Raw genomic sequence first — 19,478 nt, 5'->3', positions numbered from 1 at the left:
AGCGCAGACGGGGTCCCCTGCCAAGATCGGGGGAAAGGCAGAGGCCTTGGCTCCCCCAGTGTGGTGGGACCCCCCCGAGGCCCTTGTGGGGACCCGCAGGGACACGGATGTGCTCGTCTCCCGTGATACCGAAGGAGGAGCTTTGCAAGGAACCCTGGGGCCTCGGGGCGCACGCATCGGTTGGAGGCCACCAGGCGTGTGCTGGAACCGTGCCTGCGGCTGAGGGTAGGGGGCAGGGGTGTGCTGCTGGCCCCGCAGGGCACCGTGACAGCCCGTCCCCTCTGCCACAGCTCGCCCTCCACTGCCAGCAGTTCTGGGCCATGTTCCTGAAGAAGGCCGTGTACAGCTTGCGTGAGTGGAAGATGGTGGTGGCCCAGGTCCTGGTCCCTCTGACGTGCGTCACCCTGGCCCTCCTGGCCGTCAACTACTCCTCGGAGACCTTTGATGACCCCATGCTGGAGCTGACCCTGGGCGCGTACGGCAGAACTGTCGTGCCCTTTGCTGTCCCCGGGGCTTCCCGGCTGGACCAGCAGCTGTCGGAGCAGCTGAAGGCCATGCTGCAGGCCGAGGGCCAGGAGCCGCGGGAGGTGCTGGGTAAGGGCCGGGCCCGGAGCCCAGCTTCTCAGCGCAGGTGCCGTGGGCATTTGGGGCGTTGTCTCCTCCCTGTCCGCGCACCCTGGGATGTTGAGAAGCATCCCTGGCATTGCGTCCCCCTCTCCCCACCCCGTCGTCGTGACAACCACAACTGCCTCCAGACATCACCACTAGGGGGAAGGCCGTTGCCTGAGTCAGGAAGGCACAGGCAGCATCTGGGACTAAGGTTTGCCCAGGACGGGCGGCCACTTAGGTCTGTGTCGGCGTCAGAGGTGAAACATGAAACCACCGTGGTGTCACCATTGCCCTTCGTTTGCCGGGCTGGTCACAGCACACACTGAGGTAACATGGTGCTGTCTTCCAGCACCTCAGACCGAAGCACCTGCGTCCCTGGCCCTGGCAGTCAGACGCGGCCCTGGGTTCAGAGCAGGCCTCGAGCTCGGGTCAGATGGGCCAGACGTGGGGGAAGGTGGCCTTGGCTTGCTGCTCCCTCCCCCTGCTGGACCGCAGCCCAGAGACTCAGGAAGCAGGCTCTGGTTTAGGGGAAGGCTGGATGCCTCTGCGTCCCGGAACCGGAACCAGCCCGCCTTCCCGTGCCCGCTTCTGCCCCGAGTCTCAGTGTGGCCATGACCACCCCTGTGACCCTGGTTAGGCCTCAGGAGACATCCCGTCACCTCCATGTGCCCTCCGCCATGTTTGCCGGCTGTCCCCCAGCCTGGCCCAAAGATTCTGGGCATCTCGTGGCACACGGTGGCTCTGGGGGGTTCGGGACATGGCCTCAGATGCCCCTGGCCTGAGTCCTTCTGGAAGACCAAAGTGTCCATTCCCTTGTCGAGCGTGCAACCTTCCGGCTTTGTCCGCCTCGCCGTGCGGTCTTGTTTCACTGCTTTTAAGGCCCTCGGATACTTTTTCTTCTGTAATGGCAGCTGCGGCCCCATTGGCAGAGCCTCTGTCACTCTTAACGTCAGGGCTCCCGGACACGTCCCTGCCCCTCGCTGACCCTAGGGCCTGCAAGGCAGACGTCCTCTCTCTTGACCCTGTTTACAGGCCAGGGCAGTGAGGGCATGTGTAGGTGCACGTGATGCTGGGCCGGGCAGCCGCCAGCGAGCATAGGGTGGACCCCAGCACCCCTGTCTGAACCCCTGTCCCCACGTCTCTACCACGGAGCAAAGCAGGGCTGGGGCGGGTCCTGGCTCCTCGAATGCCCGGAGGGTCCGGCACATGCAGTGGGGTTTGCCGTGGTTCTTGCTGGTGAGGAGGGAATCCTCCTTCTCCCTGGGCCCCACTCCCTCAGGCCACTCTTTTTAAAGACCACCTTTTTCTCCTGATTACAAAAGGTTTCTTACTCATTCCATAAAAACTGGAAAACCAGAGAAACAGGCGGAGGTCCTGTCTAATCTCGCCCCTCGAGGGCAGCCCCCTACCCGCTGGCTCGCCCAGCCGCCCCACAGGAGGTCACAGGCCTCCTCATAGAGCCTCTCCCTCTCTGGAGCGGCCTCCTCCTTGCCCCACCGGCCCTGGTCCAGGGCTGCCTCCCTTTAGTCTCGGGAGGCATTTGGCGGGGAGGCAAGAAGGAGTGTGGCCCTCCCATTTGGCCTCCTGTGGCCCCGGGGTGCCCGTTCCCCCAGGCCCCGCCGCTCCCATGACATGCCCCCCGGCCCGTGGACTCCGCGAGAGTAGAAGGTGGTGTTTCCTTGCCACGGCCCCTCCAGGCCTCTGAGCTCCTCAGAGTGGGCACCTCGGGCACATGCCCCAGGGGCCGTCGTCCTCTCCTGACCCTCTGTCGCCCCCCAGGTGACCTGGAGGAGTTCCTGGTTTTCAGGGCTTCGGTGGAGGGAGGTGGCTTCAACGAGCGGTGCCTGGTGGCCGTGTCCTTCAGAGACGTCGGCGAGCGGACGGTCGTCACTGCCCTGTTCAACAACCAGGCGTACCACTCCCCAGCCACCGCACTGGCTGTCGTCGACAACCTTCTGTTCAAGCTGCTGTGCGGGCCCCGGGCCTCCATCGTGGTCTCCAACTACCCCCAGCCCCGGAGCGCCCTGCAGGCCGCCAAGGACCAGTTCAACGAGTAGGTGCACTGCCCCTGCCAGGGCCCTGCCCCCACCCATCAGGGCCTCGCACCGGGCACCGCCAGGGCCACCAAGGGCCACGTAGGCGGATGAAGCACAGTTTGTGCCTTCAGGAAGCTTCTGGGTTTGGGCCAGGGAACCTCTGCCCCACATCTTCCCCAGCCCTGCGTATTCACTGTGTCCTCAGACAGCAGATTAGCTCGGGAGGCCCTATCCCACGTACTGAAGTATCCAAGGGGGGACTCCTGAGGCCTCGGAGCACAGCCGTGCCCTCTTCCCTAATCTGCACCCAGCTCCTGCTGGCCATTGTCCCCGGGGGTCCCGGCACACGCTTGTGCCCGGGCCAGTGCCTATGTGTGTGAACCGGAATACAGAACCCAGCGAAGTCAGGTATCGCCCAAGGTGGCCTCAAATCAGGGGGCCCTGTGGGCCTCTCTCTTCTCAGGCCTTGTCATGCTCTGGTATGTGTGGGACTCTCCCCCATGCTGGTCACAGAGTCCCCTAAACGCCCCTAAGCCCCAGAACGTCCGGAAGAGGCCAAGAAAATCAGTTTCAGAACAAGATCAGTGACTCCATGTGGGGTGATTAATTAACGGGGAGGGGCAGCCTTATCCCCACCCCCCCCCCCACCGGACTGCTCTGGGCCTTGCGATGTCTTCGTCCCCCTCTGCTACCTCCTGTCTCTATCCTGAAAGCAGAGACACAGCAGCCGCTCTGTGCCCTCCTTGTCCTGCCGGGGACAGGCAGGCACAGGGATGAACACTCGTGGCGGGTCGGACTGGTGGTCTGAAGGCCGCACTGCCCTGGGGAGGGGCCTCCACTCTGCTTGGGCCCCGGGGACACAGGCCTGTGTGGCCCTCAGACCTGGGCGGGGTGGTCAGTGGCCACAGGTGGGGTGGGGGACTGTGCCGGGGGCATCAGGAAGTTGGCAGCTCCCTCCCGGTGGCCTCTGTGTGAGGAGACCCCCAGGTCAGCTGAGGTTGGGGCGGCAGGAACTTTGGTTCTGTCTCAGCAGCTTTAGGAGACGGAGGTCACCTGTTGTGACGTGCGCCGGAGTGGTTGTTAGTACTCACAGGGCGGGGCCAGCCCCAAATCGGATAGAATTGTCCCAGTTGTTTTAGTTCCAGATACATTGTGAAAGGATGACCCCAGAGAGTCTGGTTCACGCCCCTTATCACCGTCATCACACATAGTTACAAGTTTTTTACCTTGTGGTGAGAAGCTTTAAGATCCCGTCTGAGCAACTTTCAAATGAGCAACCCAGTATCGGGTTAACCTTAACTGTAGTCACCGTGCCCGACGTGGCATCCCCAGGACTCACTTATTTTATGACTGGAAGCTAGTTGACGCCCTTCACCCGCTTTGCCCACCCCCTGGCAAGCACCAGTCTGTTCTCTGTATCTGTGAGTTCCTTTTTGTTTCGTTTGCAGATTCCGTGCGTAAGTGAGATCTTATGGTAGTCGCCTTTCTCTGTCTGACTTAGTTAATTCAGCACGGTGCCCTCCAGGCCCATCCACGTTGTCGCACACGGCAGGTTCTCCTTCTCTGTTGTGGCTGGAAAATACTCTATTGTGTATGTTAGTACAGTCTCTCTCTCCACTCACCTGTCGATGGACATGCTGTTGTTTCTGCTTTGGCTGTTGTAAATAACGCTGCTATGAACATGGGGAGGGGGAGGTTTCTTCATTGTGTTTTTTTTTTTAATTTTAGAGAGGGTGCGCGAGTGAGGGAGTGGGGCAGAGGCAGAGAGAGAGAGAGAAAGAGAGAGGGAGAGAGAACCCTAAGCAGGCTCCACTCTCAGTGCAGAGCACAATGTGGGGCTCGATCACATGGCCCTAGGAACATGACCTGAGCCAAAATCGAGTCAGACGCCCAACCAACTGAGCCACCCAGGCACCCTGAGGCTTCATTTTCTTTGGATAACCACCCATAAGTGCAATTGCTGGGTCATAGGGTGGTTCTGTTTTTAACTGTTGTTTTTGTAATATACATATTTTTGTATTGTTTATTTTTGAGAGAGAGAGAAAGAGAGCGGGAGAGGAGCAGAGAGAGAGGGAGTCACAGAATCTAGCCGCAGGCTCTGAACCGTCAGCCCAGAGCCCAATGCGGGGCTCAAACCCATGAACTGTGAGATCATGACCTGTGTCAATGTCGGACACTTAACCAGGCGCCCCCTATTTTTAACTTTCTGAGGAGCCTGCCCACTGCTCTTCAGAGTAGCTGCTCCAGCTTGCAAGCCCGCCAGCAGGGCACGAGGGGCCCCCTCTCCCGCATCCACGCCAGCACATTCTGTCTTGGGTGATGCTGGCCACTCTGACCGGGGAGAGGGCATCTCTCCTTATGGCTTTGGTTTGCATTTCCCTGGTGGTTAGTGATGCTGTGCACCTTTTCATGTGCCTCTTGGAACACAGTACAATCTTACTGCGTGGCCATCACACCCTGAAGGAGCCCCGGGACGCCAGCAGCCACCTGCGCCCCCCACCCCTGTCTCCTTTTGCAAACAGCCTCCACTCTCTTCCTGTCTCCATGGATTTGCCTGTACTGGACGTTTCGTGTGAATGGAATCATCTAATAAGAGGCCTTTTGTGACCGGCTGTTCTCACTTTTCAGGGGCTTATCCACGTTGTAGTGTGGATACTTAATTCCCTCTTTTTTTTTGGCCAAATAACATCCACGTGTTGAAGCCCTGCTTATTGAGACAGCCAGGAGGTTTCTGAGCAACAGAGTAATGCCATCAGTGGTGGTTTCTGGAAGGTGTTGCTGGCAACCTAATGCAGAATGCACCTGAATGGGGGCGGGGGGTGGGAATGAACCACTGAAGCCATGCAGATGCCGATGGGGTCCGCCAAGGGCAGGGCCAGCCAGGCAGGGGGTCCTCAGGAGATGTGGGAAAGGCAGCGACGGTGGGGCCATCGCCTGAGTGTCTGGGGGACGTGGGGGATGCAGGGACAGCTTGAAGGCGACTGGGAGAGTGGTATGTCCATCACTGGGGGCAGGAAGCCCAGAGGAGGAGCTGTTCTGGCAGGGAGGGGTTTTCCTGGCTCAGAGACACGCCCCCCCCCCCAACCCCAGCTCCGGCATTCCCTCTTAAAAACCTTTACTGCCTGGCCCCTCCATCGCATGCTTTGGATGGATGCTGGCCGGACTCACTGTGCTCAGTCCCTGACCTGCCCTGTCCCCCCCGCTGCGCAGGAGCCGGAAGGGATTTGACATCGCCCTCAACTTGCTCTTCGCCATGGCGTTCCTGGCCAGCACGTTCTCCATCCTGGCGGTCAGCGAGAGGGCCGTCCAGGCCAAGCACGTCCAGTTTGTGAGCGGTGTCCACGTGGCTACTTTCTGGCTCTCCGCTCTGCTGTGGGACCTCATGTCCTTCCTCGTCCCCAGTCTCCTGCTGCTGGTGAGGGCTGTGTGGTGCGGGGACCCTCCCCTGCATGTCCCGGGGCCCTGCCTTGGCGCCCCTGCGCAGACCACAGGTCCGCGCTGGCAGCTCAGCCCCAGTTCTGGGACGCTGGCTGGGAACCCCGCCGGCAGCACCCCTCACCTGTGTCTGCACCCCCAGCCTTCATCCCACTGTGGCGGGCAAGGTCCGGGCACGGGGTGCCCTGGTGACCGCTCCAACGGCAAAGGGGAGAAGGGGGGGTATCATGGGGGGGGGGGTCCCGGGGCTGAAAGCCACCCTGGAGACAGGGCCCCCAGGCACCGCCTACCTCTGTGCTGCCGCAGGTGGTGTTCAAGGCCTTTGACGTGCACGCCTTCACGCACGACGGCCACATGGCCGACGCCCTCCTGCTGCTCATGCTCTACGGCTGGGCCATCATCCCCCTCATGTACCTGATGAACTTCTTCTTCTCGGGAGCGGCCACTGCCTACACGAGGCTGACCATATTCAACATCCTGTCGGGCATAGCCACCTTCCTCGTGGTCACCATCATGCGCATCCCAGGTGGGAGCCTGGAGACGACCCCCCAGGTGCCCGGGGGCCAGGTGGCACCAGTGTGGCCACTGGGCCAGGCCATACTCAGGCCCTTCTGCCAAAGGTGGTCCCACTGGGCCCGCAGCCAGCGGCTCTGCCTGGCGGTTTCAGCAGGGGGGAGCGGGCCAAGGAGGAGGGGGCTTCACCCAGCTGGGCACCCGGCCCACACACCTTCCGGATCTGCGGGCCTGTCCTGGGGGCGGGTGTCCTGCATCCCTCAGCGCCCACTCATCTGTGCCCTTCCCCACAGCGGTGAAGTTAGAAGAGCTTTCCAGAACCCTGGACCACGTGTTCCTGGTGCTGCCCAACCACTGTCTGGGGATGGCCGTCAGCAGCTTCCACGAGAACTTCGAGATGAGGCGATACTGCACCTCATCGGAGGTCGCGGCACACTACTGCCGGAAATACAGTGAGTGTCCGGGCCCCGCGGCCGCCCCTCCCCACTCCTGCCTGGCTTGTTCCCACGGAGGGGCTCCTTCCGCAAGACAGCCCGGGCTCCCGCAATCCTGTGCGCTGCCTCCGGGCTGCGCGCCTGCCTTCATGGGGCCGCCTCCCAGTGTCTCTGTATCTCAAATCTTCCTCTGCCTTTCTCTTGTAAGGACGCCTGGCGTTGGATTCAGGGCCCTAAGCTACACCTGCAAAGACCCTTTTCCTAAGTGGGGTTGCGCACAGGTTCTGGGCGTTAGGACGTGGACGCGTCTTTCTGGGGCCACCTTTCAGGCTCCCACGGGCCCTTCCTGTGCCTGGAGCTGTCTTCGGCGGTGGTAGCTGTCACCACTGTGACCATGGCAAGGCAGGGAGGAGGTGTCCCATCTGCACATCCCAGTGCCGTCCCCAAGGGAGGAAGGGGCGTGTGAGTGAGCCAGGGTGTGACCCGGTCACTTGTCACGGGCACCCCTCACAAGGTAGAACTGCCCTAAAACGCGGGGAGTCCCCGGCGCTTCTGAGGGGCAGTGACAAGGATGACAAATGGATCCCGGGCCTTCGTGGCCTCTGTCGAGGGGCTGGTGTGCAGGTGCCCGTGGGCCCAGAGAGGGGCTCAGGCCGGGACCTGGGGCAGGAGAGCTCTCCGGGGCCGGGCTCAGCGCTCACTCCCTCGCCCGCACAGACATCCGGTACCAGCAGAACTTCTACGCGTGGAGCGCCCCGGGGGTCGGCAGGTTCGTGACCTCCATGGCTGCTTCCGGGTTTGCCTACCTCAGCCTGCTCTTCCTCGTTGAGACTGACACGCTGTGGAGGCTGAAGACCTGCCTCTGTGCCTTCCGGAGGAGGCGGGCGCTGGTGAGTGGGTCCCGGGCACTCCCCACGCCTCCGCCGCCACGGGCCCGGGGCTCAGCCACCCGGCAGGGTGCAGGCGTCCAGGCCCTCGTGTCTGCCACACACACCCCACCCCACAAACAAAACCCGCGGGACTGCACTGGACACACACGTGAACCCAGGGCGAGGTGGTGCTCTGACACGAAGACCCCTCTGGGATGGACTTCGCATCCACACAGTACAGCCCCCCACCCCCTCAGCCAAGTGTCACGGCTTCCGCGGTGCGTCCTGCACAGGCCTTTCTCCTTGGCCGTCAGCCTCTCCTCGATGCCAGTGTCAGCCCCGGGCCCACCCAGCCATCCTTGTGAAAGTCCCAAGTCCCTATATGAGCAGTCTCAGAGACCCCCATCCTGTGTCCCGTGGAGAAGGACCTCCTGAGCTGGAGCTCACGGGTGTGGTCTTTCTCTGGAACGATCAGACAGAAGCGTACTCTCGGACATCAGCACTCCCCGAGGACCAGGATGTGGTGGACGAGAGGAACCGGGTCCTGGCCCCCAGCCTGGAGTCCCTGCTGGACACTCCTCTGGTTATCAAGGAGCTTTCCAAGGTAAGGCCCGCCCCCCCCCCCCCCCCCGCCCCTCACTCCCCGGGTTCCGCCCCTGTGCCGCTGCCTCCAGGCCTCAGTGCCCGTGCCCCGCAGGTATACGAGCAGCGGACGCCCCTGCTTGCCGTGGACAAGATCTCCCTCGCGGTCCAGAAAGGAGAGTGCTTCGGCTTGCTGGGTTTCAACGGAGCTGGGAAAACCACGACCTTCAAAATGCTGACCGGGGAGGAGACCATCACTTCTGGGGACGCCTTTGTCGGGGGCTACAGCATCAGCTCGGAAATCGGGAAGGTGGGTGTGGGAAGACGGGGCACCCTGGAAGCAGGGATGGGCTCGTTTCTGGCTCACAGTTCACAAGGCAGTGACCAGGAGCCAGAGCGAAGCAAACAATGAGGGGGAGACAGGACAGGAAGAGAAGAGCCGCCCCCCTTGTCCTGGCCGGGCTGGCAGCCAGGTCCGGGCTGTCTCTGAGAAGCCGCTCTCTGGACCCGGGCACGTAGAGTTCACAGCGGTCTGCAGCCTGTACGCACAGATTTATCATAGTGGTGCCCTGGGCTGTTCAGACCAGGCATTGCACCAAAGCCGGGTAAAAGTTCAGCACCAAAGCACACTGCTAAGAGCACCGTAGAGCCCGGTGCTCAGTGAGGAGCCCCGGCTAAGATCTGTGAGCCCTGAGAGACAGCACGTGACCCGGCTCCGCAGAGGGCGTGCTGTGTTCCCTGGGCTTGGGCCTCGGGGCCTTGCCGGGTAAAGGGGAGAAACCGAGGCCTGTGCCCCCCCGTGGCAGGGGTGTCCCAGGAGACTTCTCCACGTGGGGCCAGGTGAGGAGGATCCAGGCTGCCCTCCCACTGCCTCTACCGCTGGGGATTGGGTGGAAGGTTCTGTGTGCCGAGGCGAGGAACAGAGAAGAGTCCGTGCCTGGCGGCGACTGCGTGTCCTGGGGGCTTCTGGTCTGCCCTGCCCCCAGAGCACAGCCCACACCGTGTGGAGGAAGGCCTTCCTCTCCAGACCCCAAGAAGCCCCACACAGTGTTTCGGGGCCCACGAGCAGTGCACACACACCAAGAAACCAAGGCCCGTGCCTAGAACCCGCACATACAGGTGCCCGCAGGAGACGCAAGCCCACTGCTTGAGCTGTGCAGCCGCCAGGCCCAGGTCATAAAACGTCTGTGTTTGCCACGGTGAAGGGAATAGGCGAGATTAGAAACGTACGCGGGCAAGAGAAAACCATAAATGTGACCCACAGGCTGGGGAGGGAGGGGACTCTTGGGTACATCCAGTCTGAGTTCCGGGGAAGGTACTAACTGACGGGGCAGTGGCCGAGAGCATTCCCAGGCCGACTGAACACAGGTTCTGGAAGCCTAGAAATGGCCAGGAAGGCGAGGAGAAAGAAATCCCGTGTCTGGGACCCACGGTCCCCCGCCAGCCAGAGTGGTCCGGGAGAAGGTGCCGGCCCCAGGGGGCCCTGGCTCTGCTGGACGGGGCCCGCCGCTCAGAGCCCTGCCACCGCATCACCTGACTGGGTGACAAGCCACCCTAAAGGTGTCGCCAGCAAACGTGCCCTCCATCAGAGAGAGAAGAAAGGAAGGCCCGCGACGCGTTACATGCCTGATGGGTGGATGAGCCGTCGCACGGCAGATACTCTCACGGCGACGAGCGCGTGTCCTCACTACCCCACCCACGCGCCCGTGGTCGCCTAGGCCCCCGCCCACCTCTGCGCCATCGGTGTGGGGTGGCAGGTGCGCTTCCCTGAGCCGGCCAAGCGCGTCCCGTGTCCCTGACAAAGCGCAGCATGCTGGCCATGAGCCGTGGGCGACCATAGACACACCTGCTGGGCGGAGCCTGGGGGACCCCCCTCTGACCTGCCGCGTCTTGCCTCCAGGTACGGCAGCGAATCGGCTACTGCCCCCAGTTCGACGCTCTGCTGGACCACATGACGGGCCGGGAGACGCTGGTCATGTACGCCCGGCTCCGGGGCATCCCCGAGCGCCACATAGGCGCCTGCGTGGAGAACACGCTTCGGGGCCTGCTTCTGGAGCCTCATGCCAACAAGCTGGTCAGGACGTACAGGTGTGCCTGCGCTCGGGTCCCCTTCCCTGCCCCACGTCTGCCCAGGGCAGAGTTGGAGTCTCCCTTACGATAAAGCGGGGGGCAGCCAAACGGGTCGGGGGCCAGAGCCCATACCCGTTGATGTGGCTTTGAAAGGGGACTGCGGGGCATGACCCAGGCAGTGCCGGGTGGAACGGGGCTGCCCTGCCCGTTCCCGCTGCCCGGAGGCAAGGCCACTAGTAAGGCGGCGTCGGGCCCCGGTCAGGCCCCCTTAAGTGCAGACGGTGTGTATGCTGACCACCCTGGGCACGGCTTTCTGTGGGGCCTCTGACACTGCAAGGTCGGCTTCGCAGGCATCATGCTGCCCTCATTCCTGTTCACCTGGGGCGCCCAGCAATCACTGGGCCCCGTCCGATGCTGGGACATGGGGAGCCCGTGCTGTCAGCCTTGTCTCACCCCACCCTCTCTGCCCCCAGTGGTGGCAACAAGCGAAAGCTGAGCACCGGCGTTGCTCTGCTCGGAGAGCCTTCCGTCATCTTCCTGGACGAGCCGTCCACCGGCATGGACCCCGTGGCCCGGCGCCTGCTCTGGGACACCGTGGCACGGGCCCGCGAGTCGGGCAAGGCCATCGTCATCACCTCCCATAGGTAGAGCCGGGGTCTCTAGGGGTCGATGGAAGAGCCAGAATGGGGGCTGTGGAAGGGGTGGGTTGGGTGGGGCCGGGTGGTCAGACGACCACCCAGCAGCTGGTTCACAATCTGTGAGGAAAGTCCCCGGGCTTAACTGTGTGGGCCACCCTCCGAACACGGGAATCGGGAACAGCTCGATCTGGCCGACAACACCGGCCCGCCCGCATGAGCCTTTGACGTGGGAGGCAGGCATCGGCGCCCCCGGCCCCGTGTCAGACCTCTGCCCCTCTCCCCAGCATGGAAGAATGTGAGGCCTTGTGCACCCGGCTGGCCATCATGGTGCAGGGCCAGTTCAAGTGCCTGGGCAGCCCACAGCACCTCAAGAGCAAGTTTGGCAGCGGCTACTCCCTGCGGGCCAAGGTCCGGAGCGAAGGGCGGCAGGAGGCCCTGGAGGAGTTCAAGGCGTTTGTGAACCTGACCTTCCCAGGTGTGTCTCCGTGCCTCATCCCTGCCGAGTCCCCGGCCCGCGACCCCGGGAGGAGGGCCGTGATTCCAGGGTCCCAGGCGGCTCTCCCCTGGCCCCCACAGCCCGGCCCTCACGGGGACACGGCGTCTCCTTCGTGCAGGCAGCGTCCTGGAGGATGAGCACCAAGGGATGGTCCATTACCACCTGCCCGGGGAGGACCTCAGCTGGGCCAAGGTGAGTGTGGGCCCTGCCAGCACAGCTGGGGCTGGGGAAGGCCCTTCCAGGAATGACTCCTTCTGTGGCGCCTCTAGGCTCCTTCCAAAGAGGAGAGTCACTTTCTGCTCTAGCTCTCACCCCCAAATCCGCTAGGTCTGGAGGTTCACTTAAGTCAGAAAAAAAATTGGCGTAAAAAAGGAAACTGACCCGCAAAGAGGATATATGTTGCCCAGGGTCACGCTCTGAGCTGGCAAGATTGGGCGAGGCCCCGCCCCCCGCCGTGCGGCACAGCCCCCTGCTCCCCAAAGGGCTGGCTGCTCCCTGCAGGTGCTCCGGGGACCAGGCTGGGGCAGAGCTGGGACCTCTGGGAGCCTTACCGCTGCCGTGGCCGGGGGCCTCGCACGCCAGCCGAGGAGCCCAGCCTGGGCTTGCTGGCAGCAGCCTTTCTGCTCCCACAAGGTGTTTGGTGTCCTGGAGAAGGCCAAGGAGAAGTACGCGGTGGACGACTACTCCGTGAGCCAGATCTCCCTGGAGCAAGTGTTCCTGAGCTTCGCGCACCTGCAGCCGCCCGCTGAGGACGAGGGGCCCTGAGGAGCCGGCAGGGGCGGGGCAGGCGGGCGCCCAGGCAGGCGTCCCCTCCCTCCCGGTTCATCTTACCCTGCACCTTTATTTCTAATCACTATTTTCTGTAACGGACACGAGAATCGAGGCACAGTAGGGACCGGGCCTCGGCGCCGTCACGCTGCGAACCGGCACGCAAACGTCCATGTCCGAGGCAGGCGCCGAAGCCCCTCTCTGGAACTCAGGGCCCGGCCAGGAGCGGTCCAGCAGCCCGCGCGGGCACGCCTGGGGGTCTCTGGGCAGAGAGCCGCTCAGGAAGGGGCCGAATTAGCTGAAGTGCTCGCGACGAGAGCACGCGGGACGCCCCCACGGTCGCACACGGCACGGAGCCTCCCCGGGGGTGAAACGGGAAGTCTGCCGGGCAGCGGGCAGCAGGGCTCGCCAGGTTGCCCAGAGCGGAGGGAAAGCCGCCCGTGGCCGTCCACGACGGAGGTGCTGGCTGTGATGAGGCACCGCGGCCTTGGCTCTGGGGGGGTCCTGGGAGTCACTGCGCCACACAGCCTGGGCGCCGCGCCCGGCCGGCCGGCCCCATCCCACCGGCGTCTTCCAGAGTCAGCTGGGGCCGGGGGAGAAGGCGGTCCCTCGTCCCGAGATGGGCTTCCTGAGAAGCCGCCCGCCGGAGGCCGGCCGGGGCCCAGGGCGGGACCGAGTGACTGTCTGTGGAGGGATGCACCTACCGCGTGGTGACTGTGGAAAATAAAGTCTGGGAGGGAACATGGCCACGTCTCTGAGTCACACGAGATGGGGGTCACGGGCCCGGTCACTGGCCTGCAGGCCTAGCACGGGCCTCCCACATCAGGTTTCACACGGACAAAAAAGCAAGAGCTTGTTTCTGCCAGGTACGTGGTAACTTCCAGAACTCACCACCGGGAGCTGGAGGAATAAGCCAGACCTGCCAGTGCCGAAGCAGGTTAAATGGGCACCTGACAGACCCTTGGTCTACACGAGGAAGCGCGAGTGCAGCGGGGCAGAGGGGGAAGCTGGGGGGGGCGGGGGTGGGCGGGGCTCTGACTCGAGGGCCCCTTATGGGTTTTAGGCCATTTTCAAGAAGATTCTTCCTCCACATCAGCTCCCTTTTTATTTATACTCTTATTTCTTGACGGTTTTCTAAATGTCCTTTTGACCGCCCCCCCCCCCCCGAATTCAGTTTTAGGGAAGGCCTGTCTCATCACTGTGGCTCCTTCAGGAGTTTCCCGTTTGAATTTTTACTGGCCTCTGGAGGTCTGTGAATGCTGCCCGTGGCCTCCAGCTCTTCTGTTCCCCCTGGAATTCTTTACACCATCAGCATTTAGTTCCACATTATAAAAAATAAATTCGGGGGTCGGTGTGGTCTAAGATGAGCCCCACAGAAGGCGTGTTCTGGGAGGTGGGCCTGTGGCCCGACACCAGGCCTGGGGGGGGGGGGGGGCAGTGGGAGGAGCATAGAGCTTGGCAACTGCAGTTAGGGAGAAGGGACCCCAGGAGCAGCAGGAAGGGGCACCACTTTTGGGGTTCCCGTGGCATCCCCAAGTCATCTGCAAGGCTACTGGAAACCTAGCAGTAGAGCTCAAGGAGCCGGGACTGGAGCCCACCTGATTTGGTTTGAACTGATGCAGCTCCGGGCCCAGGGGAGAGGGGGAAGGACCACGGACACCCCGACAGGAGAGCTGGCCTGCTTCATTCCCGCCAGCCCATCCCGCTCTCCCCCAGACCCTGGGGCCCAGAGGGTCCCTGGACGTGCTGGTCCCAAACAGCTGCTGCATCTGCTGGACCCCTGCCCCTCCCCAGCTTGTCAGCAGACCCAGAAGACAAGGTCGCACCTTGCCTACCCCGTGGGCCTGGTCGGGGGCTCCCAAGGGGCGGACACCGACGTGAGGGCCAAGACCAAGCCTGTGTAAGATCCTGCCCCATCCGATGGTGTGGCTCGACCGAAACACAGACGGTGAACTGCCCCTCGGCAGGACACCTGCACTCAGAGGTTAGAGGGGGCTGCTCCACAGGGAGGGTTGGGCAGACCCTGCTGGGGGCAGGGCTTAGGCCGAGCCCCATCCACTGCTTTCCCTGTGGGGAAAGAATGCCAGGCAGCAGGTCACAGGGCGAGGGGACCCCACCCCCAGGCCCCAGAAACCACTCCTGCGGAATGGAGACTGCAGCCGGCTTGCTGTGCACATCAGAAGGCCCAGTCCCAGCAGCTTTGAAACCAGACAGGCGTTTATTTCTCGGTCAAGTACAAAGTCCAGAGACAGTGGTCTGGGTGTTGTCGCCGACAAGGCCTCGGGAAGCCAGCCTCCATCTGCCTGCTCTGTCCAGGTGCAGGCCTCCCTCAAGCTCTGTCTGAGGCTCCAGACAGAAGCAGCAGGGGGACGGGAGGAGGACACAGCTCCCGGATGTTATGTGCTTCTGCGTCCACGTTGTTGCACAGAATGCAGGCACATGGCTGCTCCAGGGAGAGGGAGCCGAGACACAGGATCCTTTATTTAGCTGGGTACCCCAGATAAGAGCCAGGTCCCAGGACACGATCCCAGTCTCCACCACGACTGCAGTGTGCAGGTTCGCATCCTCAAGGGGTCCACAAGTGTGCCTCCGTGGTCCACTTGAGCTGGCGAGACCCCACCTCACTTAGGAAGACCCACAGGCTAGCAGAAATGACCCTACCCTAGGGCCCAGCCCCTGCGCCCCATGGTGTCCCTGACGCTATGGTCGCAGGGACACAGAAAAACAAACTGGACAGGTTTTTTTGCTGGGCAAACGCCAATCCAGATCTTCAATCCAGGACTCCAGGAGGAGCCAAGGTCACCTCAGTCTCAGGGACCTTCAGCCCTGTCTCACAAAGCAGCTGACAGGACCAGGGCAGAAGAAGGAGTGAGCCAAGGCCAGCAGCTGGAAGGAAGGCCGGAAGGCTGGTCCAAGGGCGGCTGCAAGCTGCCTGGGGATGACCACACATCGCAGGTGGGAGAGGAGCCAGCCCGTCCGGTCCAGCCTGGACCCACGTGAGCCCGGGCTGAAGTCAGTCAGTCCCTTGACCACAGAGACAGCAACATCCCGGTGCCCCAGAGCAGTCAGCCCGGACACCCACAGTGCCAGAACCTGAAGGTGAGGGGGGAGGTTTCCGAGAGGCCAGCCCGGGGCTAGACCACCAGCCAGGGCAACAGATTTGGCGATGGCATCTGCAGGACACCCCATGCCAGCTGCTATTCGGCTCCCTTCTGGGAACCTGCACAACACCGATGGTGTAGGCCAGCCAGGTCCTCTGAGACCCCCCACCCCGCCCCCGCTCCCACACAGACTGGTCAGTGAGAAGGGAGGGCCACCTGTGCTCACCCAGACCCTGTGGCCCTTACCTGCACACCAAGGGACATTCCTGGGCAGACAGCTTGGGCTCTATCTGGACCCAGAGGGGCTCCTGCAGCAAAGAGGTGGCCCCAAAACCAAAGTCAGGATTAGGCTGCTCACTCCACCCCTGAGCTGAGGCAAGCGGGCCACGTGTGATATCCCACTCTGCAGACACGAGGTGCCTTCCTTGAACCCCGGCTCAGGTCCACCTCCAAACCCTGGGAGGTTCCCTGAAGCTTATCTCCCTTTCCCAAAGGACAGCAAAGCCCCTGGGGTCCCTGCACGAGGGGGCTCAGGGCAGGTAGGTTGAGAGGCTGCCTGAGAAGGCGCGACAAGGCAGAGGTCTCGACCCCGGCAGCCCACCCAGGAGAGCACCAGGAAGCGGGGTGCTGGGCCCTGGAGTCCCATCCCCACCTAATAGGCCCACGTGGTGTTGTCCTCAAACAGGCACGAGGAGCTGAAGCTACGGGGTCGGGCCCGGGGAGCGGGGGCCCTGCCTTCCTTCCTCAACACACAGGGCTGCCCAGGCCCCGCTCCTGGGGCCCGGCCTACACCACACAGATGCTGGCATCAGACGCCTGCAGGGTTGGAGAAGTCCCAAGTCGGCTGGCTGTGGATGGCACAACGTAGGTCCTAGGAGCAGGGCCAAGCCATCTTGGCCCCAGTCGACACTGCGACACGGCCCACAGGTCCGCCAACGATGCAGCGTACGAGCTCCACTGCTCCGCGCCCAGCTGTGACCGCCCCGGCTCAGGCACACTATCCTTGACCTCCCTGGGGCAGAAATGAACATGGGGCTTTGGGCATGAAAACCAGCACAAGCCCCCAGCTCACTGCTCAGCCACCCCCAGGAGAGTCCAGAGTCACCTGCTGGCAGCGAGATGGGAGAGGTCTCAGGACCCGACAACCCACACCTTAGAGGCACAAGCCTGCAGCCAGAGAGGCTCCCCACAACTCCAGACCCTCGCTGGCTGTCTGACCCTTTAAGGCCCAGCCTGGCCACCGAGAAGGACCAGCCAGTGCCTCTTCCTGGGCTCCTGCAGGAGCTGCAGGCTCTCACCTCCACAGAGAGACCCAGGCCTCCTCTTCTAATGCCTCCCTCAAGGCCACCGAGCCATCACCGCCTCCCTGACTCCACCCAAACCCTTCTGTTCTACCTGGCCGGGCCACCCCTGCCCTTGGTGCAGGGACTCTCAGCGGTAGGTAGGAGTCCTTTCTTGGGGATGCGATGCCTACTTGAGGCTCCCGGATGGCGCACTGTGACCTCCAGCACCATCCAGACTACCACTAAACCCTCTCCGTGTCCCCGGTCACCAGCCTCCAAGGGCAAGCACTGCAGAGGCCCACAGAGAACGAAGGCAGAGGGAATATTCTGTCTTGACAAGGGTACGTTTCCAAATGGAGAGCAGCGCCACATGCCAGCAGGTGGCCCCCGACCCTGGAAGGGAAGGGAGGGGCTCAGGACACTGGCAAAGCCTGAAAGATGCCTGTGGTATAGTGCTCCAGGCCTGGGGCTGGCTGCCCAATGCAGTCTCCAGGAGCCCCGCCTCACCCCCCTCCACCAAACCCGGGCCAAAGGCCTCCCGAGGTCCCCGAAGGACGTAGCGTCCCAGCCCTCAGCCCCCAGGGCCTCAGTAAGTTGGCACAGGGGTGTAAGAAGGGTGAAGCCAGAACTCCTGGAAGGCCAGGGGGCAGGCGGCCTCCAGATTTATTTCCTTATGTTTCTTCTGAACACATTCTGTTCATCTTCAAAACGGCAAAAGATGCTCAAATTTTAAAGCTCAACAGCTGATAACACACTTGGTAACAAAAATCAGCAATATTTAGAAACAAACTTGATTAAATTCATGTGTATGAATAAATCATGCTTTTAGATTTAACATAAAACGTGTTAAAATTTGTATGCATGCCAAACTATAGCATTCCGCTCATTTTTTAAAAAGTAGCGGGGGTTGGCTGCCCGGCTGGATTGTTCCCACCCTTGCCAAGGTGGGGTCGCTGGCCCACTCCTTCCCCACCTAGGGTGCCGGTGCGGCCCTGGGCATGCACTGATGGTGGGCCCAGGATGTGTGGGGCTCCGACATGCTGCCACGGCCACCCTGTCTCCAGTGCTGACCCTCTGGGCCCCTTGACGGCTGCAGGGCAGAGCCAGGGCTGCCCTCTGTTCCACTCACTCCTCCGTGTGTGGCCATGGCAGACGTGACAATGACAGTAGAGAATTCAATGCTCTAAATGCACCCCCACCACGCCAGGGCAAATCTAAATCCAAAGGGAGGCCCCTGCACCGGACTGACTGCCTGCCTGCCAACACATCCCCCCTAGGAATGTGTTGGTGCCTTAGCAGAAGGGACACAGGAGGGGGCTGCTCCTTCCGGGCTCCCTTTTGTCCCTGACTCTGAGACACCCCCCAGCCTGAGGTGAAGGTGTTGGGGCACAGCTGACAACCTCCGGATGGGGCCAGATTGGCTGGACAGGGAAAGGCACCACCATCCACAGGCTGGGAAAACCACAGAGCGCAGAGAACAATGACGTGCAGACAGCGTCTGCAGCACCAACCGTCTGGTCACCAAGCTGCAACCTGGACTCCCCTGTCCTTGTCCTAGCGGTTAGTCCGTCTCCAAATCACAGCGGTTCCTTTCTCCAGAAAGATCCGATTTCGATCTGTTCCCTTCTCTTCCTTGATGCACCTACCTGTTCGGACAACGTCTGGGGCGGGGTGCACCTTCCTTGCTCCCACCAAGGGTCATGCAGTAACAACCGCTTGCCGGACACGGGTGGGGGAACGCTGGCGGCCCCGTGGGGAACAAAACCCGAAAGCGCTAGCCTCTTTGGCGCCGGGTTTTATTCTCCCAGCCTCCTGCCTGGGCCCGGGCCACTGCTTTGCCAGAAGGCTGACTGCCTCCCTGCCTGCGCTGTTCACCGGCCAGGGTGAAGAAGCCTCGGCGCCGGATGTTGCACATCCTCCACGTCGCCCCACCACCGCTGAACTCCACCTTCGTAGCCTGGCCTGCGAGCCGCCACACTGGCCTCCCCTCCCTTCTTGCAACGCCGTAGCGCGGCTCTTCCCTCTGCCGGGCGCCCCCTCCCCATCGGGTCTCAGCCGCAGTGTCACCTCCTCGGAGGCGCTTCCCCCTCCGCATCCTGTCTTCTACCCTGATGTTCGCTCCCAGTTCGTGACGGTCGCACTGTCCCCCGTCTAGTCTCGGAACCCGGCCGAGCTCCGTCCGCGCAGCAGCGGCGTCCGCACGGTCACTCCGCCCACCTTACGTGGTTTTTAACCGCACGAACCCAGCCCCGCACCCACTCAGGCCCCTGAGCCGCCTGAGCCCCGCGGGACCCCCCACGGCCCGAAGCCAGAAGCCGGAGCGCCCGCACCGCCCTCGGTCCAGCCGCCGGCCGCACAGCGTGCGAAGCACGGGGGTCAAGGGTGGCGCGCCCGGGCTACCGCCAGACCCGCCGCCTGCCCAGTGCGCACGCGCGACGGCTGGGGCAAGGCCGCCACTGCGTTAACCCCCTCCGCGCCGCCCCGGGGGCTGCCGCAACGGCGCGGCCCTGCCGACCGCGGTCCCACAATCGGCCGGCCCCCTGAGGCGTGCCGCCAGCCCCTGGCAGTCCCAGACACCTCCTCAGAAAGGGAGCTAGAGCAAGAGTCGCCGACGCGGCTCGCCAAAAACGGCCGTGGCCCTTTA

At 62.7% G+C, this 19,478-nt stretch overlaps 1 protein-coding gene and 1 long non-coding RNA gene across 5 annotated transcripts in view; one reads left to right on the top strand and one right to left on the bottom strand.

Annotated features, from left to right (window-relative positions):
• The window catches only part of ABCA3 (ATP binding cassette subfamily A member 3), a 45,024-nt gene extending 31,829 nt beyond the window's left edge, over window positions 1-13,195 (top strand). The window contains exons 21-33 of the mRNA XM_053893957.1: window positions 291-594; window positions 2,389-2,662; window positions 5,856-6,060; window positions 6,387-6,606; window positions 6,887-7,045; window positions 7,745-7,917; window positions 8,372-8,500; window positions 8,594-8,788; window positions 10,379-10,566; window positions 11,022-11,192; window positions 11,471-11,661; window positions 11,801-11,874; window positions 12,316-13,195. Coding sequence (XP_053749932.1) covers window positions 291-594; window positions 2,389-2,662; window positions 5,856-6,060; window positions 6,387-6,606; window positions 6,887-7,045; window positions 7,745-7,917; window positions 8,372-8,500; window positions 8,594-8,788; window positions 10,379-10,566; window positions 11,022-11,192; window positions 11,471-11,661; window positions 11,801-11,874; window positions 12,316-12,447 — 2,415 coding nt within the window. The 3' untranslated portion in view covers window positions 12,448-13,195. The remainder of the gene's footprint in view (window positions 1-290; window positions 595-2,388; window positions 2,663-5,855; window positions 6,061-6,386; window positions 6,607-6,886; window positions 7,046-7,744; window positions 7,918-8,371; window positions 8,501-8,593; window positions 8,789-10,378; window positions 10,567-11,021; window positions 11,193-11,470; window positions 11,662-11,800; window positions 11,875-12,315) is intronic.
• A 1,451-nt stretch (window positions 13,196-14,646) lies between these two features.
• Window positions 14,647-19,457, bottom strand: LOC109278161 (uncharacterized). Of its 4 annotated transcripts, XR_002085513.2 has the most exons (3): window positions 18,481-19,423; window positions 17,180-17,227; window positions 14,647-16,563 (listed from the first exon to the last, which is right to left on the bottom strand). It is a non-coding gene; the product is annotated as an uncharacterized LOC109278161 (long non-coding RNA). The 4 variants fall into 4 exon arrangements; XR_008419103.1 differs by having other exon boundaries at window positions 17,180-19,457; XR_008419105.1 differs by lacking the exon at window positions 17,180-17,227 and having other exon boundaries at window positions 18,481-19,457.
• Window positions 19,458-19,478: the final 21 nt, after the last annotated feature.

Source organism: Panthera pardus, unplaced genomic scaffold (genome assembly GCF_024362965.1).
Source record: "Panthera pardus isolate Hobbes unplaced genomic scaffold, ASM2436296v1 HiC_scaffold_4, whole genome shotgun sequence".
NCBI classification, from domain to species: domain Eukaryota; kingdom Metazoa; phylum Chordata; class Mammalia; order Carnivora; family Felidae; genus Panthera; species Panthera pardus.
The sequence above is the reverse complement of the archived record's forward strand: the minus strand, read 5'-3'. Positions and strand labels throughout refer to the sequence as shown.